Source organism: Narcine bancroftii, chromosome 6 (genome assembly GCF_036971445.1).
Source record: "Narcine bancroftii isolate sNarBan1 chromosome 6, sNarBan1.hap1, whole genome shotgun sequence".
Taxonomy (NCBI): Eukaryota; Metazoa; Chordata; class Chondrichthyes; order Torpediniformes; family Narcinidae; genus Narcine; species Narcine bancroftii.
Genome location: NC_091474.1, coordinates 126019413 through 126047305, shown reverse-complemented (window position 1 = coordinate 126047305; position 27893 = coordinate 126019413). Strand labels below are relative to the sequence as shown.

The 27893-nt window shown below is 44.4% G+C and overlaps 1 protein-coding gene across 3 annotated transcripts in view; it reads left to right on the top strand.

Moving 5' to 3' along the window:
• lrrc1 (leucine rich repeat containing 1) overlaps positions 1-27893 on the top strand; it is a 218589-nt gene that overhangs the window by 32885 nt on the left and 157811 nt on the right. For all 3 annotated transcript variants that reach the window (XM_069885981.1, XM_069885979.1, XM_069885980.1), the window contains exon 2: positions 15300-15417. In XM_069885981.1, the coding sequence (XP_069742082.1) occupies positions 15300-15417 (118 nt within the window). The remainder of the gene's footprint in view (positions 1-15299; positions 15418-27893) is intronic.

Below are 27893 nucleotides of genomic sequence, written 5' to 3'. Positions count from 1 at the left end.
CCAATGGTTTGGACTGGACTCTGTGTGGCTGTGGAGGCTGTGGGAGCACTGGAGGTGAATCCATGGACACTCAGTGACTCTGGAGGGGACTTTTTTTTTGCTTCTCTTTCTCTGACTGTAAGAGGCACTGCAGGCAATTTGAACCAAAAGGGGGGGGAATCGAGCTTTTCATGTTGTGTCAAAGGAACATCCTCCAGGAGTAACACTTAAAGGCAGCCTGTTGCAAGATGTGTGATAGAGCGACTGAGTCCCTCAGCGCAGAATCAGGCCCACAGAACGAGCTTGTGGCCAAAGATTTTACAGAACTGATCATGAGCGGTTGCAGTTGAGTACATACATTGGAGACAGCCGTAAGATTTGTTGCATGGAAGTCATGTTTCCATTTATGTCCACAAATGCCCTTGGTGGGTGCCTGGTGCTGCCAATGGGTGTCTGGAGTGGGTGCCCGCTAGTTCTGTGCCCCCCATCTGTTGAGAGAGTTTCTGATGCTGACCGTTCTCTGCATTGGAAAGTTGAAAATGTCTACCCTACTATGCCCAGAAGACTTGGAGACACACACGCCAGTCATTTCTATAGGCTTGCGTGGTCAACACAGAGTAAACTGAGCTCAGCCAAAATCGGAATTTAGTTTGGGCAAGAACCCAGACTCATTCCACAATCACCCCTGTCTTTGGAGGGCTCTGCGCATGTGGATTCTATATTCTGACTGCAAGTACTTAGCTGTTTTCTTTGTATCTGTGCAGTACCGAAACTCTTTCAAGAAAATTGTTCCACGTGTCACTTCTACAACTTGTCATGCACCAGGTGTGAAGATGCGATCCATCCATAATTGCTCACATCTTGGGCACATGACATTTCTTTATATGTTTCTCACACTGGATTGCATCCAGATATTGTGATTTAATAAAATGTACCAGAATTAACTTTTCTCAGGGATCATCTAAGATAATTTTCCTTATTCTATCAGAATGGAAGCCGCTTTCTCAAACAGGACCTCAAGGGCGGCATGGTGGGTGTAGCAGTTAGTGCCGCGCTGTTACAGCGCCAGCGACTGGGACCGGGATTTGAATCCCGCACTGTCTGCAAGGAGTTCTCCCGGTGACTGCACGGGTTTCCTGTGGGTGCCACGGTTTCCTCCCACCGTTCAAAAACATACTGGGGGTTGTAGGTCAATTGGGTACCAATGCCTCGTGTGTTATCCTTCTGTGTGTCTAAATTTAAAATTTAAAAAGTGCTGCTTATCATTTCTCACTCATTTTGGAAATGTTCTAAAATAATTTTGTGTCTTTAATAGGATGTTAATGGATGAGCTTTTGCATTTTTCCGTTGTATTCTGTTTAATTTCTGACCTAAACTTTGTAAACACCTAGCAGCTACCAGCTGGCGCACTAAGGGGGAAAAGAACAGGATCTTGCTGGGAAGGTTGGTGGAGAAAGGCCGAGCCTTGAATATTTGGTTTCTTTTGCTGGTTTTACCTTGGGGTGTTTTTTTTAACCAACGCATTCCTTTTTGTTCTTTAAATATTTGAATCACTGATATGCAGGCAATGGTCTTGAGTGGGGAATGTTACCACTGCAATTATTTAAAACTGATGGATTTGTTTGCAAGGCAGTAACATTCAAAGTGATGTGGCAATGTGGAGCATTAAATATAAAGATATTTTCTGGGTTAGCAAGTTGCAACCTTAAATCTGGTGACCTCTGCATAGTCGGGCGCATCTCTGTAAGGTCAAGAATGTTGCAAGACCTCTTCTTCCACGTATGGTTGTGACTGTTCTTTTGAAATAACTCTTGCAGTGGCAAAGAAACTGCAGGCGAGTTGGTGGGAATGTGCGCAGAATAAAATGAGTCCGAGGAGGTCACATAAAAGCAGGTGTCTGATCGTAGGGACTCAGTGGGCCGAAAGGCCTTTCCCCTACTATCTATCACCTTTTAAAAACATTTCAATTCAAGTGAAAAATTAAAGCTTTAAAATATTGTGTAATGTAAAATGTTCATTAATAATTTAAAAAAAAATTAAACTAACCAAAGTCACCCCTGGCTACTCAGTCCAACTGCCTCTCTAAGATTAAATTGAACATTTTATTTCACTCTCCTCTGTCAGTATAAATATTTGGATTGAGGAGGTTTCAAGAAAGGCTCTTTCCCTTATCGGATACCTGAATGAGCATTGCCTTTTGCTGTGTTCTTACTTACCTCTGAATAAGTTAGCGCCGTGGCTTCACTGGTGCACTTTGATTGCTTAACTGTTCATAAATCGAACTTTCTTACTGTATCTTGGTACATATGACAACAAATAAAGTTGAAAGATTGAGGGAAGGGGTCCGAGATTGTGAGGGTATCTGAGGAAGGTCGTTTTCCACCCCGGCAATGGTTGGGGTTTGGAGGGCATTGCCTGAGAGGCTGCTGGAGACAGAGACATCTAGGGTCATACAAGTGTGGAAACGGGCCCCTCACTTCAACTTGCCCACGCCGACCAAAATGTTCCAACCACATCAGTCCCACCTGCCTGTGTTTTCCTCTAAACCAGCCATTTTGAATGAGGATGTACACCCCCCCTCCTCCCCACCCCCTCCACTACCAAGGTCACAGATTGAAATTGTAAAATATTTTTAATGTTTGATGTAGTCAATAGGGGAGAAGTACGGAAGAAGCCAACTGAACTTGAGAGAAAGGGCCCATAAACCAGTGGTTCTCAACCTTTTTCTTTCCACTCTCATACCACTTTAAACATTCCCTATGCCATAAAAGTGCTTTGTGATTAGTAAGGGATTGCTTAAGGTGGTTTGTGGGTGGAAAGAAAAAAGATGAAAACCACTGATTTAATCGTACCTAATTGACTCGTTATGTGCAGGGTTTCATAACTCCAAAGGAAATGGGCCAATGACAATTTTTCTCAAGCAAAATATCTTAGTAACAACTGGGTCTAGAGCCACTGATTTCCCACCTTAAGCAATCCCTTACTAATCACAGAGCACCGATGGCATAGTGGTATGTGAGTTTAGGGGACAGTTTGAAAACCACTGGTTTAGGGTATACACCTGCAAAATGTTGGTGGTGGATGTGGTATGGGGCTTTGAATAATTGCATCTAACCTTGTCCTGGAGCAATTTGATGTCGCCACAGAGCCGAGGAGTTTTTTAAATTTTAATTGAGAGATCTAGCACAGTAGCAACCCCTTACGGTCCACGAGTCCTTACTACCCAATTACACTAATTAACTTACAAGCCCTGTACATTTCAGGAGGGCAGGAGAAAACTGGAGCACCTGGAGGTAATTCACGCAGGTCATGGGGAGACCAGGTAGTGGCTGGATTCAAAGCTGGGCTCTGTGAAAAGATTGCATTTCTATCGTTTATTTGCCTCTGCCCATGAGCCTCTTTGGAACAATGTTAGGTAGCTGAACTCTACCTAACCATCTTGATGCTATTTCCAATTTTTAATTCCGTGATGCACCACAGCAACAAGCCCTTCCAGCCCATGAGCCCATGCCAGCCCATATACACCAACATTACCAACTAACCTTCTGACCCCTAATGCCTTTGGGACGTGGGAGGAAACCCATACAGGTCATGGGAAGAGCCTGCAAATTCCTCACAGAGATCTCATCCCAGGGTCTTTATTTCATTTTCAATGACACCCTTTATCTTTGATGTTTTTAACCACTTTGTTTCACAATTTACTCTGGGTGTGGCAATTTTAGAGGGAAAACTGTAATTACAGTGATGGCCTGCCCATTTTATAGATCTGCGCAGCAGAGAACCAGGAACTTGTTGCCTATCTGAGCTTGTCTGCACTTGACCAAGGTCCTTCCTGACCTTCCCTATCTAACTAGCAGTCTAAACGTCTTTCACCTGTCACAACTGTACCTGCCCCCCACACTTCTGGCAGCTCTCTAACCCCCTGCAAGAAAGCATTGCCCATCAGGTCTAGTTTAAATCAATACCCCATCGCTTTGCTCTGGGGAAAAAGACAGTGACCATTCACCTTATCTCTGTCTCCCTCCCCCCCACCCCACCCCTTTCCACCGTGAGTTAGTAAACCTATATATGTTCATCCCTCAACCTCTTGCACTCCAGGTTAAAAATATTCAGCCTCTCTGTGTGACTGACTTAAGCTCTCCGGTCCCAGAAACAACTTGGTGAGTCTCCTCTGTACCACCTCCCCCCGTGATGACATCCTGCCGCTGAGCCACCAGAGCTGCCCGAAGGTGCTCCAAGCGTGGCCTCACTGCACTTTGTCCAGTTTTTCCACCCTTGGCCTGCCTTGATCATTACTGGGGAAGGTGAAGGCTATTAAGCACCTGGTGCTTGTTTCATTATTTTGTTGGACCATAGGCCTCATCATCACTTTCCTCTATTCCCCGTATTCCAATATTCCTGTTGGAGTTAAAATCCTGCCCAGCCTCCTCCTCACCTTTACTCGGCCTCCCTCCCTCCCTCCTCATCTTTACCTGGCCTCCCTCCTTCCCTCTCTCCTCATCTTTACCTAGCATCCCTCCCTCCCTCCTCATCTTTACCTGGCCTCCCTCCTCATCTTTACCTGGCCTCTCTCCTCATCTTTACCCAGCCTCCCTCCTCATCTTTACCTGACCTCCCTCCTCATCTTTACCCGGCCTCCCTCCTCATCTTTACCCGGCCTCCCTCCTCATCTTTACCCGGCCTCCGTCCCTCCCTCCTCATCTTTGCCCAGCTCCCTCCCTCCCTCCTCTTCTTTACCCGGCCTCCCTCCTTTCTCATCTTTACCTGACACCCCCCTCCTCCTCTACTCTGGCCATCAGACCCACCCCACTCCCTCCTGCGTCAGTAGCATCTAGGTTGATGCACGCTAGCTACTCTCCACCAGCACCCGCCCGCATCACCAGCGTGCGTCAAGAAACACTTGACACAATAAAACGGACGTCCTCATGCCCCACGTTGAAGGGGCTCAATAATGGGTATGCCCCTGCTAGCACGCTTCCCCCACGTCAACAGGTCGGCTCCTGCCAGCACCCCCCCCCCCACCCCCGGTCATCATCAACAGGTCGGTCCCTCTTCCCCCCCTCCCCCCAACACGCTAATGTTCCCTTCTTACAATATGTTCTAGCAGTTTCCAAACCAGGCGGTGATGCTCTCAATACATCCTCTGTAGAACGTAATGAGGGTGAGGGTGGGGGGTGGGAGATGGACTATCCTCAGCCTTCGCAAGAAGTAGAGGTGCTGCTGGGCTTTCTTAACTATGGAGCTGATGCTGAGGGACCAGGTGAGATTCTCCACCAAGTGGGCGCCAAGAAACTTGGAACTTTTGATGACCTTAATAGTCGAGCTGTCAATGATCAGTGGAGTGTGGTTCCCCCCCCACCCCACCCCCCCCCACCCCCACCTGGCCCTTCTGCAGTCGTCAACCATCTCTTTTGCTTTACTAATGTTTATTGGCTCTGCTCCAGTCCGTTAGCGACTGCACCTTGTCTCTGCATGCCGACTCATCGTTCTTACTAATCAGGCCCACCACGGTCATTCTTTCAGCAAACTTGATGATCTAGTTTGAGCTATGTTTTGCTGTACAGTCATGAGTCAGCAGAATAAACTGCAATGGACTTGGCACACAGCCCTGGAAGGGGTGGGGGGTTGTTGGGGTGGGCTGGTGGCCCCCCTCACCCCCCCATGCTCAGTGTAATGGTCTTGGAAGTGCTGTTTCTGATCCGGACTGAGGTCTCCCCTCAGGAAGTCGAGAATCCAATTGCAGAGGGAGGTGTTTAGACCCTGCAGGCCCAACTTCCTTATCAGATACTGAGGTATGATTGTGTTGGATGGCAAAATGAAGTCAATAAATAGCATTCAAAATACGTGTCCTTATTTTCCAGGTGAGTGAGGGCTCGATGGAGGGTGGTGGCATCGTCTGTAGAGCAGTTGGGTCTATATGTGAATTGCAGTGGGTCCAACGACAGGGGCAGCAGGAGCTTGATCTGCCCCATGATAAGACTTCATGATGGTAGATGTGAGTGTGAGAGGGCGGTAGTCATTGAGGCAGGACACTGACGACTTCTTTGAAATGGGGACAACGGTAGTGGTGTGAAGCACGTTGGGACCACGGCGCATCTCAGGGAGATGTTAAAGATGTCGGTGAGAATATCTGCCAGCTGAGCCGCACGTCCCCTGAGCACTCTGCTGGGGAATGATACCCGGTCCAGCAGCTTTCCGTAGGTTGACCTTGCCTAACACTCTCCTTACATTGGCCACTGCAAGACCTGATCATGTGGAGGAGAGGTGGTCTTCTTCTATAGAGTGCTTTCAAATTAAGCAAGAGAACTGAAAGGGTGTTTGAAACCAGCTTTTTCCAGTACAATGGAGAGAGAATATGAGGGTAAATTAGTTTTGTCGCATGTCACATCCATGGAGGAATGGACTGTTGACATTTTGGGTCGAAGCCCACTCCCCTCCATGGATCCTGCCTGACCTGCTGTTTTGCTCCATACCTTTGGTTTTGCTCTAGGTCCTCACATCTGCAGTCTCCTATATCTCCAAACAAGCAGAGTGTTCAGGAAGTAAGTAGCGCTGCATTGAAGTTCAAAGTTTGGGGTCTTTTGAAATTGCCATCATTCAAGTGAAAGCCAATCCGATCATAAGTGCACTAAGAAACACGCACTGTCCAAGGATCCCTTCAGTGAAGGAATGCAAAGCAGTTCACCTTCCCACTTTCAGTTCTGATCAGCAACTTCAGCCATGTACCCTCTAGTTTCTTTGCGTGTCTTCCGGCATCCAATGTTGAGCCCCAGCTCATGTCTGCTATTATCCAGGAAAGCTTTTGTTACCTTCATTCACTTTCTGTGGAACATACTGGGTGTGCTTGCTTGTCCAATCCACTAAGCAGTAAAAGAGTAGTTAAAAAAACCATGTAGGTCATCTAGTACTCTACGTGAAACAAACAGAGCCGCAAGATTGAATGGGCTGGTAATTGGTTCTCATGAAGTGAATCAGACTTTTTGACATGAAGGAACATTCCTGTTTTCCCATTTTGGCACATTGTTTAGCACACAGTCCACTGAGAGAAAGGAGTCATTGTCTCCTTCAGAGCTTTGAAAATAAATGCAGAAAAATAAACAATTTGCAAAGGTGTATGTTTTAAGCCATCCTGGGTGGGGAAGAGCAGTGAGAGAATTTGAATTGATTTTCCTGCCAATTGAATCAACGCAGCAAGTGTGAAAAGAAAACAACTCTGTGTTTAACTGTCTCTTGGGTTTCCTTTCCTGATTTTGGAGCCCTGAGCTTCGGACAGTCAAGCATGTAGGTGGAATCTACAGCCCACGCTGGCCACTCCGAACACGATGCCAATGAAACTGATTAGAGGGACTTGTTTCACTGCTGTAGTTTTGGATGGTTCTTCTGCCTGGGCGCGATGCAAACCCTCCATCCACTGGATATTCGCATGTCTTAAAGTCTGCAATCGTATCAGCTTCCACCAGCACCCCTAGCAGTATGTTCCGGGGTGGAGGGAGGCGATGTGCGCATGCGCGCATACAATTGTGTGTTTAAAAAAAAAACTAGCCCTGACATTCATGAGGAGCATTGCTTAAATAAGGCTCAAAGAATGATTGAGGACCTTTTTCATTCATCACACAGTATCTTTCACCCACTATCATCTAGAAGGAAGCATCAAAACTAGGCTGGGAAATAGCTTCTTTCTGTAGGCTGTGAGATTGATGAACAGTATTCTGTAAATCACCCCAAAATAATGGTGTATTTATATTATATTTTTATGTAAATATGTGTTCACTGTGGCCCAGACTGGTTGTATACTGATGAAAAGAAACACGAACTTAGACATCAGACATCTTTAAATTTTCCCTCTCTCATCTTAACTGCAGGCATTTGACTCTGCAAGAGAAAGGCTCTTGACTGTCTACCCTCTCTATGCCTCTCGGTTTATAAATCTTGCGTCAGGTCTCCCCTTGGCCTCCTGTGCTGCAGAAAAAACAGCCCAGGGTTGTCTGACACTGCATTCTTTTCTCCGTCCCTATTGTCCATATTGAAGGTGAAGTACTGGCAAAACTCTTAACGGCACGGTTCCCTCTAAGCTGTGCGCGTGTGCATGCGCACACACGTTTTGCAACCAGCACACGAAGGAAATTAATGTGAGCACGAAAGGTTAGTGACCTAAAATAATGTATTATATAATAATTAGTTCAAATTATAGAATAAAATCTTAACTAAATATGTTACTTTGTAGAATGCAGTCATACTTGTATTACATTAAAGGATGCCAATACAATTTATTAGCCATGAGAGATAGGCTGTGCCAAAATTATCTGGAAAGAATTTCAAGTTTACATTTACACAAGCATTCAGTGCACACATACTTTTGTCACAGGAAAAAAAATTTGCACAACACCAGTTTTGTTTGCACACATTGACTGTGAAAAATTAGGGGGAACATTGCTTAACAGTGTGGAAGGACAGGGGGAATATGGGGGGGGGGGTCCCCAATAACGCAGATCTCTCAAAGTTACTGCACAGGTTAATCGGGTAGTTACGAAGGCTGATGGTATGCTGCCCTTCATTAGTCACTGCATTGAATTTGAGAGCCGAGAGGTAATGTGGCATCTCTATAAAACTGGTTGGTCCACATTGTGTTCAATTCTGGTCGTCTCATTGCAGGAACAATGTAGAAGCTATGGAGAGGGTGCAGAGGAGATTTCCCAGGATGTTGCCTGGATTTAAGAGCGTGTCTCATGAGCTGGGGCTTTTCTCTTTGGAGAAGAGGTGATTTGTAGAGGTCCACAAGATTATAGATAGGGCGGACAGCCAGCACCTCTTTCTCGGGGAGAGAATAGCAAGTCAAGCATCAGAGGAGATCTGTACAAGGTGAGGGGAGGAAAGTTCGGGGGAGAGCTGGGAGTGGTGGTGGAGGGTAGTACAATAGGGACATTTAAAAGACAGGTGGATGAATACAGGTTAGGGTAGTTAGTTGAGTAGGTTTCTATCAGTCGGAACAATATCATGGGCATGTACTGTGCTGTATGTTCTATGTTTAGGATAAAAATATCATAGCTCGCAGGAATACGTTTAAAATGAGGGAACGGAGGAGTTTAAATAAGATGTGACAGGCCTGGAACAGGCTACCAGGGGTCGTGGTGGAAGCAGGTAAGATGGTCAAGCAATCTGTTGAGACTGCTTAATGTTTATAAAGGTAAGTTTTAGTCGATAAGATTTTCGGAGATCCAAGTTGATGACCATGAGTCAGAAAGCAGGATGGCGATCAAGAATCTGGTTGTGTGGTGCCAGGACAACAATCTTGCTTTCAATTTCAATAAGATTCCACCTGCATTGAATTCGCCCATCGTTATTGAATGAAGATCTACCGGGACCAATGCCTGAAGAGGGGGCACAAAATCAGTGAACCGGTGCGGACTCGAAAGGCCAATATGGCCTGTTTCCGTTCCGTAAATGGTTATATGGTTTGAGAGGTTTCGAGGTAGACATGTGAATATACGGGAAATACAGGGACAGAGTTCATGTGAAAGTGGCAGCTTAACTTAGGCATCAAGTTTGGCACCGTCATTGTGGGGGACTAAAGCTCCTGTTCTGTCCTCTTCTATGTAGTTCGCTGTATTTCACATTTCCATAATTGACAGTATAATTAAACTCACTGGGGCTCTGTTGCCATGTTTCATTTAAACATACTTGGCCTGCAGGCAAATTTATCCTGCCATGTTTCATCTGTTTCCAAAAAAATAGTCCAATAGTCCAGAAAACCTGCTGGTCTGGCACCACCAAAAGGCCCAAGACTCCGGATAATCATTTATTTTGAAGGACAATTGGAAAAAAAACCGAAGGCAGCAGTGTGTGGTTATTGGGGTTCGGGAAAGATGAGTTAATTAATCTCGAAGTTAGTCTTATAAACAGAGTGAACAATCACGTGCTAAATCTATTGCCACTTGTGGTTTTGTTCATCCATTATTGCCTACATCTGGATGTGCAATTTTGTGCAAGCTGTTGGTAAAATGGTTTAGATTTTATTGAGAGATAGCATTCCTTTGGAAATAATGAATTGGCTGAGAACATTGAGCAAGTTGTTTAAGACTGGGATACATCGGATTTTGGATATGGGGATAGTGCCGGAGGATTGGCGCATTGCGCATGTGGTTCCGTTATTTAAAAAGGGTTCAAGGAGGAAGCCTGGCAACTATCGGCCTGTAAGTTTGACGTCTGTGGTAGGTAAATTAATGGAGAAAATTCTTAGAGATAGTACTTATAAGCATCTGGATAGACAGGGTCTGATCAGGAGCACTCAACATGGATTTGTGGGAGGAAGGTCATGTTTGACCAATCTGATTGAATTTTTTGAAGAGGTGACTAGGAATGTGGATGAGGGTAGCGCAGTGGATGTTGTCTATGTGGACTTCAGTAAGGCCTTCGATAAGGTACCACATGGAAGGTTAGTTAGGAAGGTGCAGTCTTTAGGTATAAATTTTGAGATAGTCAAATGGATTGAACATTGGCTGAAAGGGAGAGGCCAGAGAGTGGTAGTGGATAATTGTCTGTCAGGTTGGAGGCCGGTGACCAGTGGTGTGCCTCAAGGATCTGTATTGGGCCCATTGTTGTTCGTTATATACATTAATGATCTAGATGATGGGGTGGTGAATTGGATTAGTAAATTTGCAGACGATACTAAGATAGGTGGAATAGTGGATAATGAAGAAGGTTTTCAAGGATTGCGGAGGGATTTGGGCTGCTTAGAAAAGTGGGATGAAAAATGGCAGATGGAATTTAATGCTGATAAGTGTGAGGTGCTTCATTTTGGTAAGAAGAATCAGAGCAGGACATACGTGGTAAATGGGAGAGCATTGATGAATACAGAAGAGCAGAAAGATTTAGGAGTAACGGTACATCGTTCCCTGAAGGTAGAAACTCACGTGAATAGGGTGGCGAAGAAGGCTTTTAGTACGCTGGCCTTTATCAATCATTGCATGGAATATAGGAGTTGGGAGGTGATGTTGAGATTGTATAAGACGTTGGTGCGGCCTAATTTGGAGTTCTGTGTGCAGTTCTGGTCGCCTAATTATAGGAAGGATATAAACAGAGTGGAGAGAGTGCAGAGAAGGTTTACCAGAATGTTACCTGGGTTTAAGCATCTAGAGTATAGGGAGAGATTGGACAGATTAGGTCTTTATTCTTTGGAGCGTAGAAGGTTGAGAGGGGATTTGATAGAAGTATTTAAGATTATGAAAGGGATAGACAGAGTGGATGTGGATAGACTATTTCCGTTAAGAGGAGGAAAGATTAAAACAAGAGGACATGAGTTAAGAATTAAGGGGCAGAGGTTTAGAGGTAACATGAGGGGGAACTTCTTTACTCAGAGAGTGGTAGCCGTGTGGAATGAGCTTCCGGGAGAAATAGTGGCGGCGGAGTCAATTGTATTATTTAAGAAAAGGTTGGACAGGTCTATGGATGAGAAGAAGATGGAGGGTTATGGGCATTGTGCAGGGAGGTGGGACTAGAGAGGGGTGTTTTGGTTCGGTGCGGACTAGAAGGGCCTAATGGCCTGTTTCCGTGCTGTAATTGTTATGTTATATGTTATGTTATTAAGAAATGTGACTTTTTCACGTGGGGCACAGCCTCGGAAACTGGGGTGCATGCTGAAAAGAATGAACTACGTGCATTTCTTTGGACAGTGAGTGGTGGTGGGAATTTGGGAATACTTTCACACCGTGTGGCAAGATTGCATTCAGGAGGTAAGCTTTATTAGGGATGAGTTTTTCATATTCTGGAGCTGAAATACAGATCAGATGAGATTATAATAGACGCCTTGAGCAGGCTGTGGGGAAAGCCTTTGCTTGTTCCTGTGCAAAAGATCAGTAAAATTAAATGACTATTGCTTCTTCAGTTGATGAGTGACAGGTGTGGTGAAGATCATGTCTGGGTTACATGCAATAAACTCTGCAAATCCTTCCAGCGCTCTGAGGACTTGTATTTATTTAGAACAGTTGCCATCCTGAAGTCGCTTCACAAGCATTGCATGGTCTTGTGGTTACATTGGACCCAGGGGCCAGATTAACGGTGGATAATACCTCGGAGTGCCACGCACGTGACCTACTGTAACCGCACATAAACAGTCACTAACAATCTTAGACTCCCATAAAAATACACCAGTGCGAGAACTTAACCACAGTTTGGTTTCTTTTTGCATTACTGCCAAATGATAGCAGCCCATTAATGTTTTCTTTATTTAAAATGCAGGCCGTGTGTGTTTGACTACATAAATTGCTTGTAATGACCTTAATTGTTACCGGTCTGGAGTTTCAGAGGGAATGATGGGTGGGGCATCAATGTTTTGGACTTCAGAGGATGGAATCTGTGGGGGAGGACAGGAGCTAGAATGAAAGAGAAAGTTTTGCATTGTGCCCCTGGGCGTGCATGCACAATAATGCATTGACAGGCAATCAATAAATTGCTTGTTATCAACAGGATCTGCCTCCAGTTTCGGTTAGAAATCATTGATGAATTAAGAAACACTAAAGGTGCAGAGTGAAACAGGGAAGTCTGCAGACGCTGGGATTGGAGGGCAATGCACAAAAGTGCTGGGGCACAGCAGGTCGTGCAGCGTCACTCAGAAGTAAAAGGTAAACCAAACTTTTGGGCCTGAGCCCTTCGTCAGGGGATGAGCAAAAAAAGCAGACAGCCACCCAAAGAAAAAGGTGGGGGAAAGAAGGGCGAGGAGAGCAGTGCATGAGGGCCATACTGCAATAACAGGGGTCTGTCTCCCAATGGCCAACCATTTTCATTCCACACACCATTCCCACACTGTTGTATCTATCCATGGCCCCATGCACTGCCAGACTGTGGTGTCCAACAAATTGGAAGAACAACACCTGATCTCTGCCCGACGGCATTGACAGTGACTCCTGCAGTTTCTGTTAAATCCTTCCCCTGTGTCTCTCCATATCCTTTCCTCCAGCTTCCATACAGAGAGTTACCCCTCCCCTATCACTTCTCTTCTGCCCTCCCACCCAAATCTATCCATGACCTTTTACTTTTTGGCCTGTTCTCTTACCCCTGCCCCTTCCTCCCTCCCCCAACCCCTTTTTAATTCAAGCGCCTGCCTGCTTCTTGCTCACCCCTTGAGGAAGGGCTCAGGCCCGAAAATGTTGATTCCCCTTTCCTTTCTTATGGATGCAGCACGAGCCATTGAATTTCTCCAGCACACAACCTGCAGATGCTGGAATGTTGAGGGAAGTAAAGGATCTCTGGAAGAACTTGGCATCCATGGATAGAAATGGTCAGTCAATGTTCCAGGTCAGGGAACTTTACCAAGACTAATATGGTTGGGCCTGAAGGTGTTAGAGTATCAGACAGAATCTGGGAAATAAATAGGCCTGGAAAGTGGTAACAAAAATGCCAGAGTGGTTGGAATGACCGCCAGCCTGCAACATCTGCACATGTCCCAATTGAAGCTCAGGCCCAGATAGTTCTCTGTGATTCTCTGATCCATCACCAGAGGCGATGCTCCCAATCTTTTGAAAGCTAGCTCCGTAGAATTGGTGAGCTGGTCAATGCTTCCGATGATGTGCCCTATTCTCAGTCACAGCAAGAAAATATTGACCCTTGTTGAGTACGTTTCAATGGCCCATCTCTGCAGAACTGTTACCTCAGAAGATATGCTTGAAGTTTGTCTATGAGTACGGATTTCAAAATATGCCTTTCCTTGTAGACAGGTTGTTGCTTTAATTTGTGAACATGTACCGATATTTATTACTTGGTCGATCAGAAATGGAAAATAAGTTGTAATGAAGATATCAGAATTTTAAATTCTAATTTAGGGGCAGCATGGTTAATGTAGTGGTTAGCTCAATGCTGTTACAGCGCTAGTGATTGGGAGTGGGGTTCAAATACCGCACTGTCTGTAAGGAGTTTGTACGTTCTCCCCGTGTCTGCGTGGGTTCCAGTTTCCTTCAAAACATACGGGGGTTGTAGGTCAATTGGGTGCAATTGGACGGCACGGATTCATGGGCCAAAAGGGCCTGGTACTATGCTGTATGTCTGAAGCTTTCATGCCAGGTTTTTAAAAATGTTTAGAGTTAATTATTTTAGGAATGTAAACAAATTAGTAACAAGGACTCTGGCCTGAAGCGTCCACCATTCTTGTTCTCCCACTAATGACTGCTCGACCCCCTGAGTTCCTGCAGCAGATTGTTTGTGTCTCTGACTTTGTATTCCTTTGTTGGAAATAGTGCTGACCAAATCTACATCAATAAATATACAAGCTTAGCAGTGGTAATGTTCAGTTCAAGTTATAGGAGAGGACTTCCCATATAGCAGCACCTGGGCTGCATGCTCTGTATAAGGCCGGTTATTCAGCAACTGCTGCCTCACCGCTGCTGCCTGTGGGTTTCCCTCTCCGCCACTCCAGGGAGCTCCTTGGGGGGAGTTCAGCGGGATGATGCCTTCCAGGGGGCACCGTTGCCCTCTCTAGGGACGTCTGCCGGTGGTGCCTTAGCTGGGCTGAAGCTGATGAAAGTAGGCAGTCACGTTCAGAAAATTAGGAGACATCAGTGGCTGGAAAAAAAAAATTATTTCTTCATTTCAACATTCCAGCAATGTTAGTACCTCCATGCTCAATAACAGTTTTTTTTCCAACAGCTCTCCAGCTCCTCAAACTCCCCATCTCATCACAGCCATGACACCATGACAAGACCACTAAAGATCTGTCCACACTACTCACACAGCATATTTCTTTGCTCCACCAGTCAATATTCCCTCATTCTCTCTCTCTCTCTCTCTCCCACTCTGTTTCTCCATCTCTGTTTTTCTCTCTCTGTCTCCCCATGTTTACTGGGATCTGAAATGTATGGCCTGGGCTAATCAGCCACTGATTCTGGCCACTCTATTTCTAAAATTTTAACATTGTTAACATGCATGAAAAAAAATGCTGTGGAATTCGGAAAGGATTCATCTTGCAAAGTCTTGGATTGTTTTTGTTTAGACCATGAGATGTAGGAGCAGAATGAGGCCATTTGGCCCATCAATTTGCTCTGCCATTTGAATCATGGCTGCTATATTTTTCACCTGGATCCCATATTTCTGCCTTCTCCCCATAACCTTCACACCCTTATTTGTGTGTGATGCTTGATGTTGGATCAGTGAATAAAAGGCAGGTGGGTTTACAGCTCAGAGTATCTGTTCATACAATCTGGGACCATTTCCAGGATTTTGAAAGTTCGATGGAGCGAGGATGGAGGGAAAAGAAGACATCTTTTTTTATTTGCAGATCCTGTTCCTGCTTGTCTGTTCAGAATGGCATGTAACCACTTTCTTTTGCATTTCAGCAATTTTTCCAGCTGGTGAAGTTACGAAAACTTGGACTAAGTGACAATGAAATCCAGCAACTTCCTCCAGAAATAGCCAACTTCATGCTGTTGGTCGAATTGGATCTGTCCCGAAATGGTAGGTCACTGGAGTGAGCAGTTTATATTTTCTAACTTTGTGCTGTTGTCTCCGCAGGACATTCCCAATCTTTTTTAGTTATGCCCTCCCCAGGACTCTGCTCAAAGTTTATGGGCCCCCTTCCCTTTGAAGCAGTCAAGTTTAGTTGGTTTCTTCCGTACTTCTCTCCCACTGACTACATCAAAAAATATTCATGTTACGTGAAAACCAGACTTTTACTTAAATGCGCTGTGGACGTAGGGCTCCCATTGAGAATGGTTGGTCTACACCTGTCATTTTCAAACTGTCCCCCTAAACTCACATTCCACCTTAAACAATCCCTACACCATCGGTGCTCTGTGATTAGTAAGGGATTGGTTAAGGTGGTATGTGGGTGAAAAGAAAAAGGTTGAACACCACTGATTTAATCGTACCCAATTGACTCGTTATGTGCACAGTTTCATAACTCCAAAGGAAATGGGCCAATGACAATTTTTCTCCAGCAAAATATTTCAGCAACAATTGGGTCTAGAGCAGTGATTCTCAACTTTAAGCAATCAGACCACTGATGGCTTAGGGATTACTTAAAGTGGAATGTGAGTTTAGGGGGAAATTTGGAAACCACTGGTCTACATAATCCATTTCTTCAGTCTAGCCCTCATTTCTACTTTCTCAATATACCTTCTTCTATGTCCACATTGTTTGTCTTTTTCACCTTTCTGCCATTTTGATTTGTTGGACTCCTGACTTTTTGAATTGTTTATTGTCACATGGACCAAGATACAGTGGAAAAAAGTGTTTTGCATGCTATCTAGGCAAGTCCATCCATGCTTATTCACAACAGGTGGCACCAAAATAAAAGTGCAGAGTGCAATATGACAGAGGGGAGTTCCACTAAAATGGCAGCAACGAGGTCCGGTTTGTGAGATCTTTTACTCATCAAAGGTCACTTCAAGAGTCTGATAGCAGGGGAGTCACATGATGGAGTAGTGGCTGGTCGAGTGGAACCAGTCCTCTCCAGAGAAAAGAAAAAAAATTTGAAAAAACAGAGCTCAATAAACATAAAATACAAGAAGAGAAAGATAAAGTTAGAGAAGAGACAGAAGATGGCACCCAAAAGAGAAAAAGTAAGAACAACAGAGAAAAGGGAAGAAGGAAAATCACTGGAGAAGAAAGAAGAAGGCCTTACCTGCACATCAGAGCAGAGAGCCACCGGGGAGAGGAGCGACTGATCTCTGATGTTGGTGAGTCCCCAAAGGAGTGGTGTCTTCCTGACTAGCGGACTTCAAAAATGGCTCTCTGAGCCAAGAAGAGGTGTGCAACTGCGCATGTGCGAAGAGTTGCGCAGTGCGCAAGTAAAAGAAAAGGTTAACGCCAGCGGGAGGGGGACTCAGCCGAGGAGCAGCCTGCTGAGAGACCCCCAGTATCGGGGCGTTCGGCTGGGGGAAGCAAACAAGAAAGAAGAAAAGAAGAGTGGTGAGAAAGAAAATGAAGGGCGGGAAGAGGATATGTGGCAACAGGGTGACCGGCAGGGGGCCGACCTGCGGCAGGAGGCCCAACAGCAGGAGACACAGCAACTGGAGGCCCAGCAAGCTCACCAAAGAAGGATGAAGATACAGAGAAGAGAAGAAGATGACACAGGCATAGATACAGACACAGAAGAAGAGGAGGAAGAAGATCAAGAATTTCAAAGGAAAGAAGGTAAAATAGGACAAAATTTAAATAAAGCCCTTTTTGAAGAACAAATGAGGTCATTAAAAGAATGGCTATCATTAGAATTTAGATCAATCAAAAGAAAAATGAAAAGAGCTGAAGACAGAATGCAAAGCTTAGAGTTGGTCATGACTGAAATAGGGAAAAGAGTAGAAAATGTGGAGGAATGAAAAGCTGCTGTAGAAATGGAGATAAATGATTTAAGAGGGAAGTTGGAAGAGAGTGAAAAAAAAATTAAAGAGACAAGATTTATTGTCACAAAAATTTGACGTATTGGAAAACTACAGTAGATGAAACAACATAAAAATAGTTGGCCTGAAAGAAGGCAAAGAAGGGTCAGATATGAAGGAATTTATAAAAGGATGGATCCCGAAGGTGTTGGGAACGACAGATTCACTTGAAGAAATAGAAATCGAAAGGGCGCATAGAGCACTAGTACCGAAACCGCCACCACATCAAAAACCGAGATCCATATTGGTAAAACTTCTAAGATATATGACAAGATAGAACATACTGGAGTAGGCAAGAAAGAAGGTTAGACAAGACAATAAGCCGTTGGAATATAAGGGACAAAAAATATTTTTTTACCCAGACATAAGCTTCGAACTTTTAAAGAAGAGGAAGGAATTCAACATGGCAAAAACAATCTTATGGAAGAAAGATTATAACTTTATATTAAAACATCCAGCAGTACTCAAAGTACTTATTCCTGGGGAACGGAATAGACTGTTTTCAGACCCAAAGAAAGCCCAAGAATTTGCTGAACATTTGCAGGACAGGAGAAGAGAGGAGGAGGAGTGACAAGAAGGAAGAACGGCAAGAAAATATACAAAAATATGTAAAAATGTAATGTAGATATATAAAGATTTAAAGATGGATAAGAGAAGGGGAAGAAGGGGGAAAAAGAGAGAGAGCTTTGTTATATGTAAAGGAAAATAGTGTTCTCTGGGGGGCCTGGGGGTGGGAGAATAATGGTCACTGTGAAATCGGTTGACACTTGCGAGTAAGTTTGCAAACCGAATGGAAAGGGGAGTTGTGGTTGCCGTCAAGGGACAAGGGGCAATCCAAGGAGCGGAGGTTCATTTGGGTTAAAAGGTTATTGCTTGTGGGGATTGTTGGGGTATTTCATGTCTTAAGTGCATTGTCATATATTGAGATTAAAAAGGAAAACTTAAAAAACAGTAATGGAAAAAAAAGGGGATGGAGGTGGTGAAGAGGTGGGAAAGAAGTGAAAATAAAGATATAAGATGGCCACGTTGGACTATATGACTATAAACATTAATGGAATATATAACCAAGTTTAAGTGTATCCCATTGGAAAAAAAAATCACGTAATTTAAAAGATAAAATTACAATGTTTGAAAAAACCTGGGAACCATATATGGAACATAACAGGAAGAGCAGGCCTAGGACCACCACCACCTAAAATGATAAGAAGATAAACACGATCACAATAAGTAGATGATACGACTTTTTTGTTTGTTTTCCTTTTGTATAAAGATATTGTTTTATTGTATTTTATATGTTCAATATTTACTGTTTTTGGAGGGGGTGGGAAGGGGGAAGGGAGGGATGGGGAAAAAGAGAAAATGTCACTGTGAATATTTAAAGAAATGCATCTGTAAATATATTGATTGATATGGTTTATAGTGCGATAAATAAAGAATTACAAAAAAAAAGTCTGATAGCACCTGGAAAGAAACTGCACTTAAATTTGGAGGTGTGTATTATCCAATGTGCATCTTCTACCTGAAAGAAAGGCGGGGAGAGGGGTGGTGGTGAGAAGAGAGTGTGGGATGTGTCCTTTAACAGGTTGGCAACTTTCCCGAGGCAGTGTGAGGTGTACCAGAGTCGATGGAGGGAAGATTAGACGGTCTGATGGCTTGAGCTGTGTTCACACCTCTCTGCAGTTTTGCGTGACCTTGGGAAGAGCAGTTCCCATCCTGAGCTGTGATACTTTCTGTAAATATTAGTAAGAGACATTGCAAGCATGTGATGAAATTGGTTGGGCTTCTGAGGTAGTTGGCGCGTCAAGTTGGTTAGACGAGGATGAATTGTCAGTGATATTAATGCTTAAAAACTAAAGCTGTCCACCACTACACCAGTGGTTCTCAACCTTTCTCTTTCCACTCACATACCACTTTAAATATTCCCTATGCCATCGGTGCTCTGTGATTAGTAAGGGATTGCTTAAGGTGATCTGTGGGTGGAAAGAAAAAGTTTGAAACCTACTGATTTAATCATCCCTAATTGACTTGTTATGTGCATGGTTTCATAACTCCAAAGGAAATGGGCCAAGCAAAATATTTCAGTGGCAATTGGTTCTAGAGCAGTGATTCTCAACCATCCCTTCCCACTCACATCCCACCTTAAGCAATCCTTTACGAATCACAGAGCACCGATGGCATAGGGATTACTTAAAGTGGGATTGTAGCGCCACTATGGCAGCACTACAACTCGCAGGAGGATCGAACTGGCCACGTGACGTCAGTCCGTGATGACGCCAGGACATTTCGAGCACATGATTTTGGCTTTTAAAAGGTTGCACGGGTGATGAAGAGTAAATCCGTTTAATTCACTCTAAATATGCCTTGTGTGATTATTTTGTCGTGTCCACTGCAATTCCAGTGGCCACAGTATGTGAGTGGAAAGAAAAAGGTTGAGAACCATTGATCTACACCGTGGCATCAATGATACAGATACCATGCCACGAGACACTCTGTCTCCTTTCTGCATTGAGATCCAACAGACTGCTCGCTCTTATAAAGCAGCTCCAGGTAGTTTCTATACTGTCACAAAACCTTGTCTATTCCCTTGATAAACCTGCTCCTTTTATTACCACACAACACTAGAATATATACAGACAGCTGAATTCTGAATGTGCAGTAATGAGCACACGACAGCCACGAGCACAGTCAATAAAGGGAGTAGAGAACTCCTGTGGTTACACAAGAGAAGTGTTGCTTCACTTGAAAGGCTTGTTCGATGGTGAGGGAGGAGGTGTTGGCGCAAATGTGGCACTTCCTGTGGACACGGAGAAGGTGCTGGAGAGGGGGGTTGATTGGTAGGGAGGGGTGAGTGGTCGAGGGAGTCATAGAAGGAGTGGACCCCATAGAAGGCGGAGAGGAGAGGAGAGCGGAAGATGTGACTAGTGGTGGGATCCTGTTGTGGAAATTATGAAGGATAATGTGTGCGATGCGGAGGCTGGAGGGGTGGTAGGTGAAGATGAGGGGAATCCTGTGTTTGTTACCTCTGGCGGCAGAGGGGTCTGGGGCAGATGAGCGGGAAAGGGAGGAGATGCGAGTGAGGGCTGAGTTGATGGTGGTGGAGAGGAAGCCATGTTTGTGGATGAAGTGGACATTTCAGATGATCTAGGCTGGAGGACCTCATCTCTGGCCCATATCCCTCTGCATAATTATTACGAATTTGAGTGGAGATGCTACAATTACACAGAGTGAACAGTCCCAAGAATATTGCATACGTATACACTCTCCCTCATCTGAGAAGCGGACATTCTTGCAATGGAAGGGGCAACAAAGGTCTGGGAAGATGCTCGTGATCTGATGGGGGTGGAGTGAAAGTGGGGGGAGGGATGCGCAATTTGTCATAGGACAGACTGGCAGTTTGGGCTCTCTGCTCTTGAATGAGTTGTGATTTCAATGAAATGCCTCAATTTTGACTGAGTACATACAGGGCCAGGATCATCCTCTCTAAATAAGGGATCGGCCTTTCAAGATGAGGATGACGAGTTTTCACACATGGGCCACCACTATGGAGGCTCAGGCGCTGAGTGCATGTCCAGGGGAGAACTTGATATGTGCTTGCTAATTTAGGGAATCAGGAACAATGCGCAAATTGCTGGAGAAACTCAGCAGGTCACACAGCAACCGTAGGGAGTAAAGGGTAACCAACATTTCAGGCCTGTCCCTATCCCTCGGCCTCCTTTCCTCCATCACCCCACCATCTTCCCTTCTCCCGTCAGAGAGCTACCCTTCTTAGCTCTTTGCCCTCTCCCTCTTCACCTCAGCTTTAGCCTTTTTTACTTCTATCCTGCCACCTGTCCCCTCCCCTCTCCCTCCCCTCCCCATAGGTCCTCTGTGATTAGCCAGGGATTGATTAAGGTGGTATGTGGGTGGAAAGAAAAAGATTGAAACCCCTGTTTTAATCGTCCCTAATTGACTCGTTACGTGCATGGTTTCATAACTCCAAAGGAAATGGGCCAGTGACCATTTTTCTCAAGCAAAATATTTCAGTAACAATTGGGCCTAGAGCAGCGGTTCTCAACCTTCCCTTCCCACTCACATCCCACCTTCAGCAATCCCTGTCTAATGACAGAGCACCGATGGCACAGGGATTATTTAAAGTGGGATGTGAGTGGAAAGAAAAAGGTTGAGAACCACTGCAGTCAAAGAACGTATTGAACACACTGGAACTGGGTGGGGTGTTTCTCTTATTCAAAGAATAAAGAAACATAGTCAATGCTAAATTTCTATATAAAGTGATTGACTTCTATGGAGCCCCCAGTTGCAGAGTTAAGTATTTCAAGGTAATTGTGATAGGTTGGGACAGACTTTGGAGGTATGGTTCCTTGTCCTGTAGAAGCTGCTTCATCTCTTCTGTCCACTGAAAACTTTAAAATTACAACACAGAAGAAGCCATTGAGACCTTCACTACCCAATTGCACCCAAGTAACATCCAAACCCGGGGAAAGCCCATGCAAGTCACAGGGAGAACGTGCAAGGTCCTTACAGACAGTGGCCGGAGTAGAACCTGAGCTACTGACACTATATAATAGCGTTGCGCAACCAATTCTATCCTCAATGTCCTGCCATGACAGGAGAAGAATTAGGAAGTTAGTGGTCCCTTTCTGCCATCAGTTGCTTCCACCCATTGATGAATCTAATTAGGAGGGAGGGCTGGAAGTTGGATCAGAGAAAAATAAATAGGAATACAATGTAAAACGAGGAAGTGATTTCCAAACCAAGTGTGGCATGGACCATGAATTAGGACCCTCCTGGAGACTACGTAGCTGCTCTAATTAGGTGACATCAAGGTTGCATTTTTCGGTTTATAAGGAACAATGCTCAGACCCCATTAGGATAGTATTAACTCCCACCACATTACTCCAATTAATTTTTCATTAATGGGTTAAATGGCTCATTGTATAGTTTTCCTCATCTTCCGCAGGTTCTCTAATCTCTTGATAGTGATACTGTACATGGGTCAATAGATATCAAACTACCACAGAATTGCAGATTTTCTGTTCAGAATAAGAACCCAGTTCTAGAGATGTCCAATGATCAGCAGTTTTTTTTTTAAATTTTTTATTTTTCACACCATAAATCACAATAGCCATGATATACACTTTTTCTTTTCCACACATTTACAGTGACTTTTTCTCCCCCCCCCCCCCCTCCTCCCAAGCCACCCCCCCACCCCCCCCCCCCTCATCCATTTTAGGTATACAATCTAGGTTGCATTAATTCAGTTAGACAATGTTGTCGTTCAACAAAAATACACCAGAAATTCTACTGAGTCCATTCTTTTCTTTTCTTCTCCTTCCATCAACTTAGGTATTGTTTGTTCCCGGTAGGTTTTCGCTATTGTATTTAATGTAAGGCTCCCATACTTGTTCGAATATTTCAATATTATTTCTTAAACTATATGTTATTTTTTCTAATGGAATACATTTATTCATTTCTATATACCATTGTTGTATTTTCAAATTATCTTCCAATTTCCAGGTTGACATAATACATTTTTTTGCTACGGCTAGTAAAAACTCTCCACTGAAAATAACTTTGGGCAGTATAAATCATTGAGTACATAAAAAAAATTCCTTATGCATTATTAGGAAGTGATATCAAAAGAATACTGGAGAATTCTGCATTAAAATGTTTTTTATTTTTAAAAAAATGGATCAGAAATAAGGGCCTGTGTCGTGCAGAGATGCCGGCAAAAGTTGGGTTTGTATCTCTTGTAGCAGACTGGTAAGGGGAAAATTGATAGATTTGTCCAGAATAATGAAATGTTTTGGAAGAGCAGATGGGATATTTCTCACGGTAGAAGGGTGGGTAATTCGAGAAGACAATTGATAAACGAGGTTAAATCGGAAAGTCTGCAGATTGTCCTGCAACACACAAAAGTGCTGGAGAAACTCAGCAGGTCACGCCACATATATAGGAAGCAACGGGCAGCCAACATTTCTGGCTTGAACCCTTCATCGAGGTAGGGACATAATGCAGGCAGGCACCTGAGTGAAAAGATGGGGGAGCAGAGAGGCGAAGTGAGCCAGTCAATGTAGCATGGATTATTTGATCATGAGTTTGTCAGACATTGTGCAACCTACATATGCACTGGAGTTCTGTAGTTGAACAAGCACTTTTTAAAAAGCTACAACAGTGTATACTAAATTAAAAAAGAGATACCAAGTAATAGATAATATTTACCAAGATGCAAGAAAAAAAGAGGTTTTTACAATAGTGCAGACAGCTCTTTTGTGGTGTTCCTGATGAGCGTATCCAAGAGTTTGATAGCCATTGGGAAAAATCTGTTCTGGAACCTAGAGGTGCTGGTCTTCAGGCTTCCGAACCTGCTGCCCAAATGTGGCGGCGAGAAGAGGTTGTGACCAGGGTGATGCGGTCCTTCATGATTACCCCCCACCCCCCGGCCTGGTGAGAATTCTTTTTGTGCAGCGTAGTGAGACCTGTAATACACGACCTGCGAGGATATGGTAGAAGTAGATTTGTTGGTGACTACCAAAGGGAAGTATGCAGAAAAGGACAAGGCAAGGTAAACGAGTTGGATTGCAAGCAGCAGATGCTCAGTCCATTTAAGCACTGAGGGAGATTTAAAGAGACAGCGAGGACCATTTAAACACTGTGGGAGTTACCAGTAGCCGGCCCACAGGCCATTTAAAGAAGACCCGACCACATGGGTGCAGAGGTGGGGGGCTACAGGTTAAGGTAAGACCCTGAGGCTTCTGCTCCCTACCATCCTCATGGCCTACATACAATCCTTGGAGAATAAACTCGATGAATTCCGAGTCAGACTTCAACATTGGGGAGTGCTGTGTGATGCGCCTAAGTTAAATGAGGACATTCTGGACATAGCACTACAGCCTGAGGGCTACACCCTCCATCACGCTGACTGGACAGCGGCATCAGGAAAAACTAGAGGAGGTGGCATTTCTGTCATCATTATTTTATCACAGGACACCAACATGGACGGTCACGTCCCAGTCCTGCTCCCTCAAACTGGACATTTGGCGATCGAAGGTCGCCCATTCTACCTGCTGAAGGAGTTCACCGCCATCATCCTGGTCTCAGTGGACATTCCACCCCAGGGTAACGTCAGGCTGGCACTGGAGGGATGAGCACTGTGATGAGAAACCATGTGACAGCGCATCCTGATACCTTCCTGATCATTGTAGGGGACATCAATCAGGCCAACCTGAAGAAGTTTCTGACAAACTACCACTGACATATCACATGCAAGACCAGAGGAGCCAACACAGTGAACAACTGCTACACCACCATGAACACATACTGAGCCATACCACGACCGCACTTCAATAAGTCTGATCAGCTGGCTGTACTTCTACTCCTGGTGCACAAGCAGAGACTGAAGACCACAGCACCAGTTGTGAAGACGGTGCGAGTCTGGTCGAGGGAGGAGAAGGAGTATCCGCAGGACTACTTTCAGTCGGTGGACTAGACCATATTCAAGAACTCATCCTTAGACTTGAATGAATATGCAACTTGTGTCACTGATTTCATCAAGACCTGTGTGGATGAGTGTGTATCCATGCCCACATGCTGGATGTTCCCCAACCATCTTGGATGAATCGGGCGATTCGCAACCTGCTGAGGGCGAGATCAAGGGCATTTAAGGCCAGGGATCCAGATCTGTACAAGAAGTCCAGGTACGACCTGTGGAAGGTCACCTCCGAAGCAAGGTGTCAATTCTGGAGGAAGCGAGAGACAGAGACAGATACTCGTCAGCTATGGCAGGGAGTGCAGGCCATTACAGCTTATAAAGCAAGGGCGAATACAATAGATGACTGTGATGCTTCACTACCCAATGAGCTGAACACCTTCTGTGCTCATTTTGAGAAGAAGAACACAACAGTGTTCATAAGAATCCCTGCAAAGGCTGAGGACCCTGTGATATCTGTCTCTGAGGCCGACGTCAGAACATAACTCAAAAGGGTGAACCCTCGCAAGGTGTCAGGCCCTGGCAGTACCTGGCAGGGTGCTGAAAATCTGCGCCAGCCAACTAGCCAGAGTGTTCAGGGACATTTTGAACCTTTCATGGATGCAGCCAGAAGATCCCACCTGCTTCAAAAGGGCATCAATCATTCCAAAGGCCAAGGTGAGAGCAGAGTGAGCTGTCTCAATGACTATTGCCCAGTAGCACTAACTTCTACTGTGATGAAATACTCTGAGAGATTGGTCATGGCCAGAATTTAACATATTAAGAATTAATTAAGGTATAAGGGCCACTAGCCTCGCACCCCCAGGTTCAGGAACAACTGCTATCCCTCCACCATCAGACTCCTCAACCACAAACTCAATCAGGGACTCATTTAAGAACTCTTACTTGTGCACATTATTGACTTTCTTTTGTTCTCTCTGTATTGTTCAGTCAGTTTGTTTACATTCGTTATCTGTTTACAGTTCTTTATTTGTTTACATGTTTATACTGTGTACAGTTTATTTTTTGCTCTACCGATTAGTGGTAATTTTGCTGTTCCTGCAGGAATAAGGAATCTCGGGGATGCATGTGATGTTATATATGTATTCTGACAATAAATCTGAAATCAGAAAAATATCCAAACAGAGGTCTGGACCCACTGAAATTCTCCCATCATCACAATCGCTCCACAGCAGATGCAATATCGCAGGCTCTCCATTCAGCTCTGGATCACCTTGAAAACAGCAATTCATACATACTGCTGCTCTTCATCGACTTCAGCTTGGCCTTCAACACCATTATTCCCACAGTGCTGGTCAACAAGCTCCAAACGCTGGGCCTCTGCGCTCCTCTCTGCAATTGGATCCTTGACTTCCTCATCGGAAGACCACTGTCAGTATGAATTGGAAATAATGTCTCCTTCTCACTGACTTTCAACCCAGGCTTACCTCAAGGATGCGTGCTTAACCCACTGCTCTACTCGTTATGCACCCATAACTGTGTGGCCAGGCACAATTCCAAAGCCATCTACAAGTTTACCGATGACACCACAGATGTCGGCAGAATCACAAACAGCAATGAGGAAGTGCACAGGAGGGAGCTAGATCAGCTTGTTGAATGGTGTCACACCAACAACCTTTCGCTCAATGTTAGCAAAGCCAAGGAGATGATTGTGGACTTCAGAAGGAAGTCAGGGGAACATGACCCAGTTCTCTTCGAGAGCTCAGTAGTGGAGAGGGTCAAAAACTTCAAATTCCTGGGTGTCAACATCTCCAAGGATCTGTCCTGGAGCCTCCATGTTGATGCACTCACAAAGAAGGCTCACCAGCAGCTATACTTTGTGAGGCATTTGAGGAGATTTGGTTTGTCACTGAAGACTCTCGAAATCTTCTGCTGGTGTACCATGGAGAGCATTCTGGCTGGTTGCATCACTGTGTGGTATGGAAGTGCCAACATTCAGGACAAGAAAATCTCCAGAGGATTATTAACTCGCCCTGCAACATCACAGGCACCAGACTTCACTCCATTGAGGACATCTACAAGAGGTGGTGTCTTAAGAAAGCAGCCTCTGTCCTCAAAGACCCCCCACCACCCTCTTCACTCTGCAATCTTCAGGAAAAACATACAGGAGCCTGAAGACGAGCACTCAGCAGCACAAGGACAGCTTCTTCCCCACTGCCATCAGATTCCTGAATGATCAATGAACCAAAGACACTGGCTCACTTTGACATTTCGTGCACTATTTTTATTTATTTTTGTAAGGTGGTTTATATCAGTTTACACTGTGATGCTACTGTAAAACAACGAATTTCATGACTTGTTCATGACAATAAATTCTGATTCTGATTGGTTTAGCATGGTTCCAGATAAGAAGTGGCAGATCACATACCCTAAGTTCTGGTTCCAAATAATTAATAGCCTGTGACTTAATTAGAATTATTTCCCCATTTTCTGGTTGTAGCCAGGATTTGTTTGAGAAATCTGTACTTTTCACCATGTTTTGAACTTCATTTTCTTCATTATCCATCTTTCATTAGTTCAGATTTCTAGCAAAACCGTCTGCTCTACAGCTGACCATTTGGAGCAATGTGTAGTTTGTTCTCTTCAAAGTTTGGCTTGTATCCCCAATGTCCGCAGTTGAACTGGAGCAATGTTCATTTCTGCATTTTCAGGTTTGATCACTTCTCAAAGGTTGTATTAATTTTATTGTTGATTTTTGGATCTCTCTGTTACCTTGGGCCCAGGTTATTACTGCATCCAAAGCATTGCTTTCTTTCGATTTCTTTAACTGCAGAGCGTTGCATCCCAAATATCTCTCACTCGCAGGCCAAACTACTACTTCTAATCCTTCGCGGTCCTTTACACAGAATTACACACAAACCAATGGAAATATTTGGACATTTCATTTATATATCTAAAGTTTTTTTTTGATAGATTTACAGATTTTTAATAGGCTTTCATTTCTACTTGATGAAACCATTAATATTTGATGAAAATGTTGTGAGGTCAAGGTATGCAGGGAAATTTAATAGACAATGTAATTATGATTGTTGACTGAGCTAATAATTCAGAAACTGGTTTAAAACCCA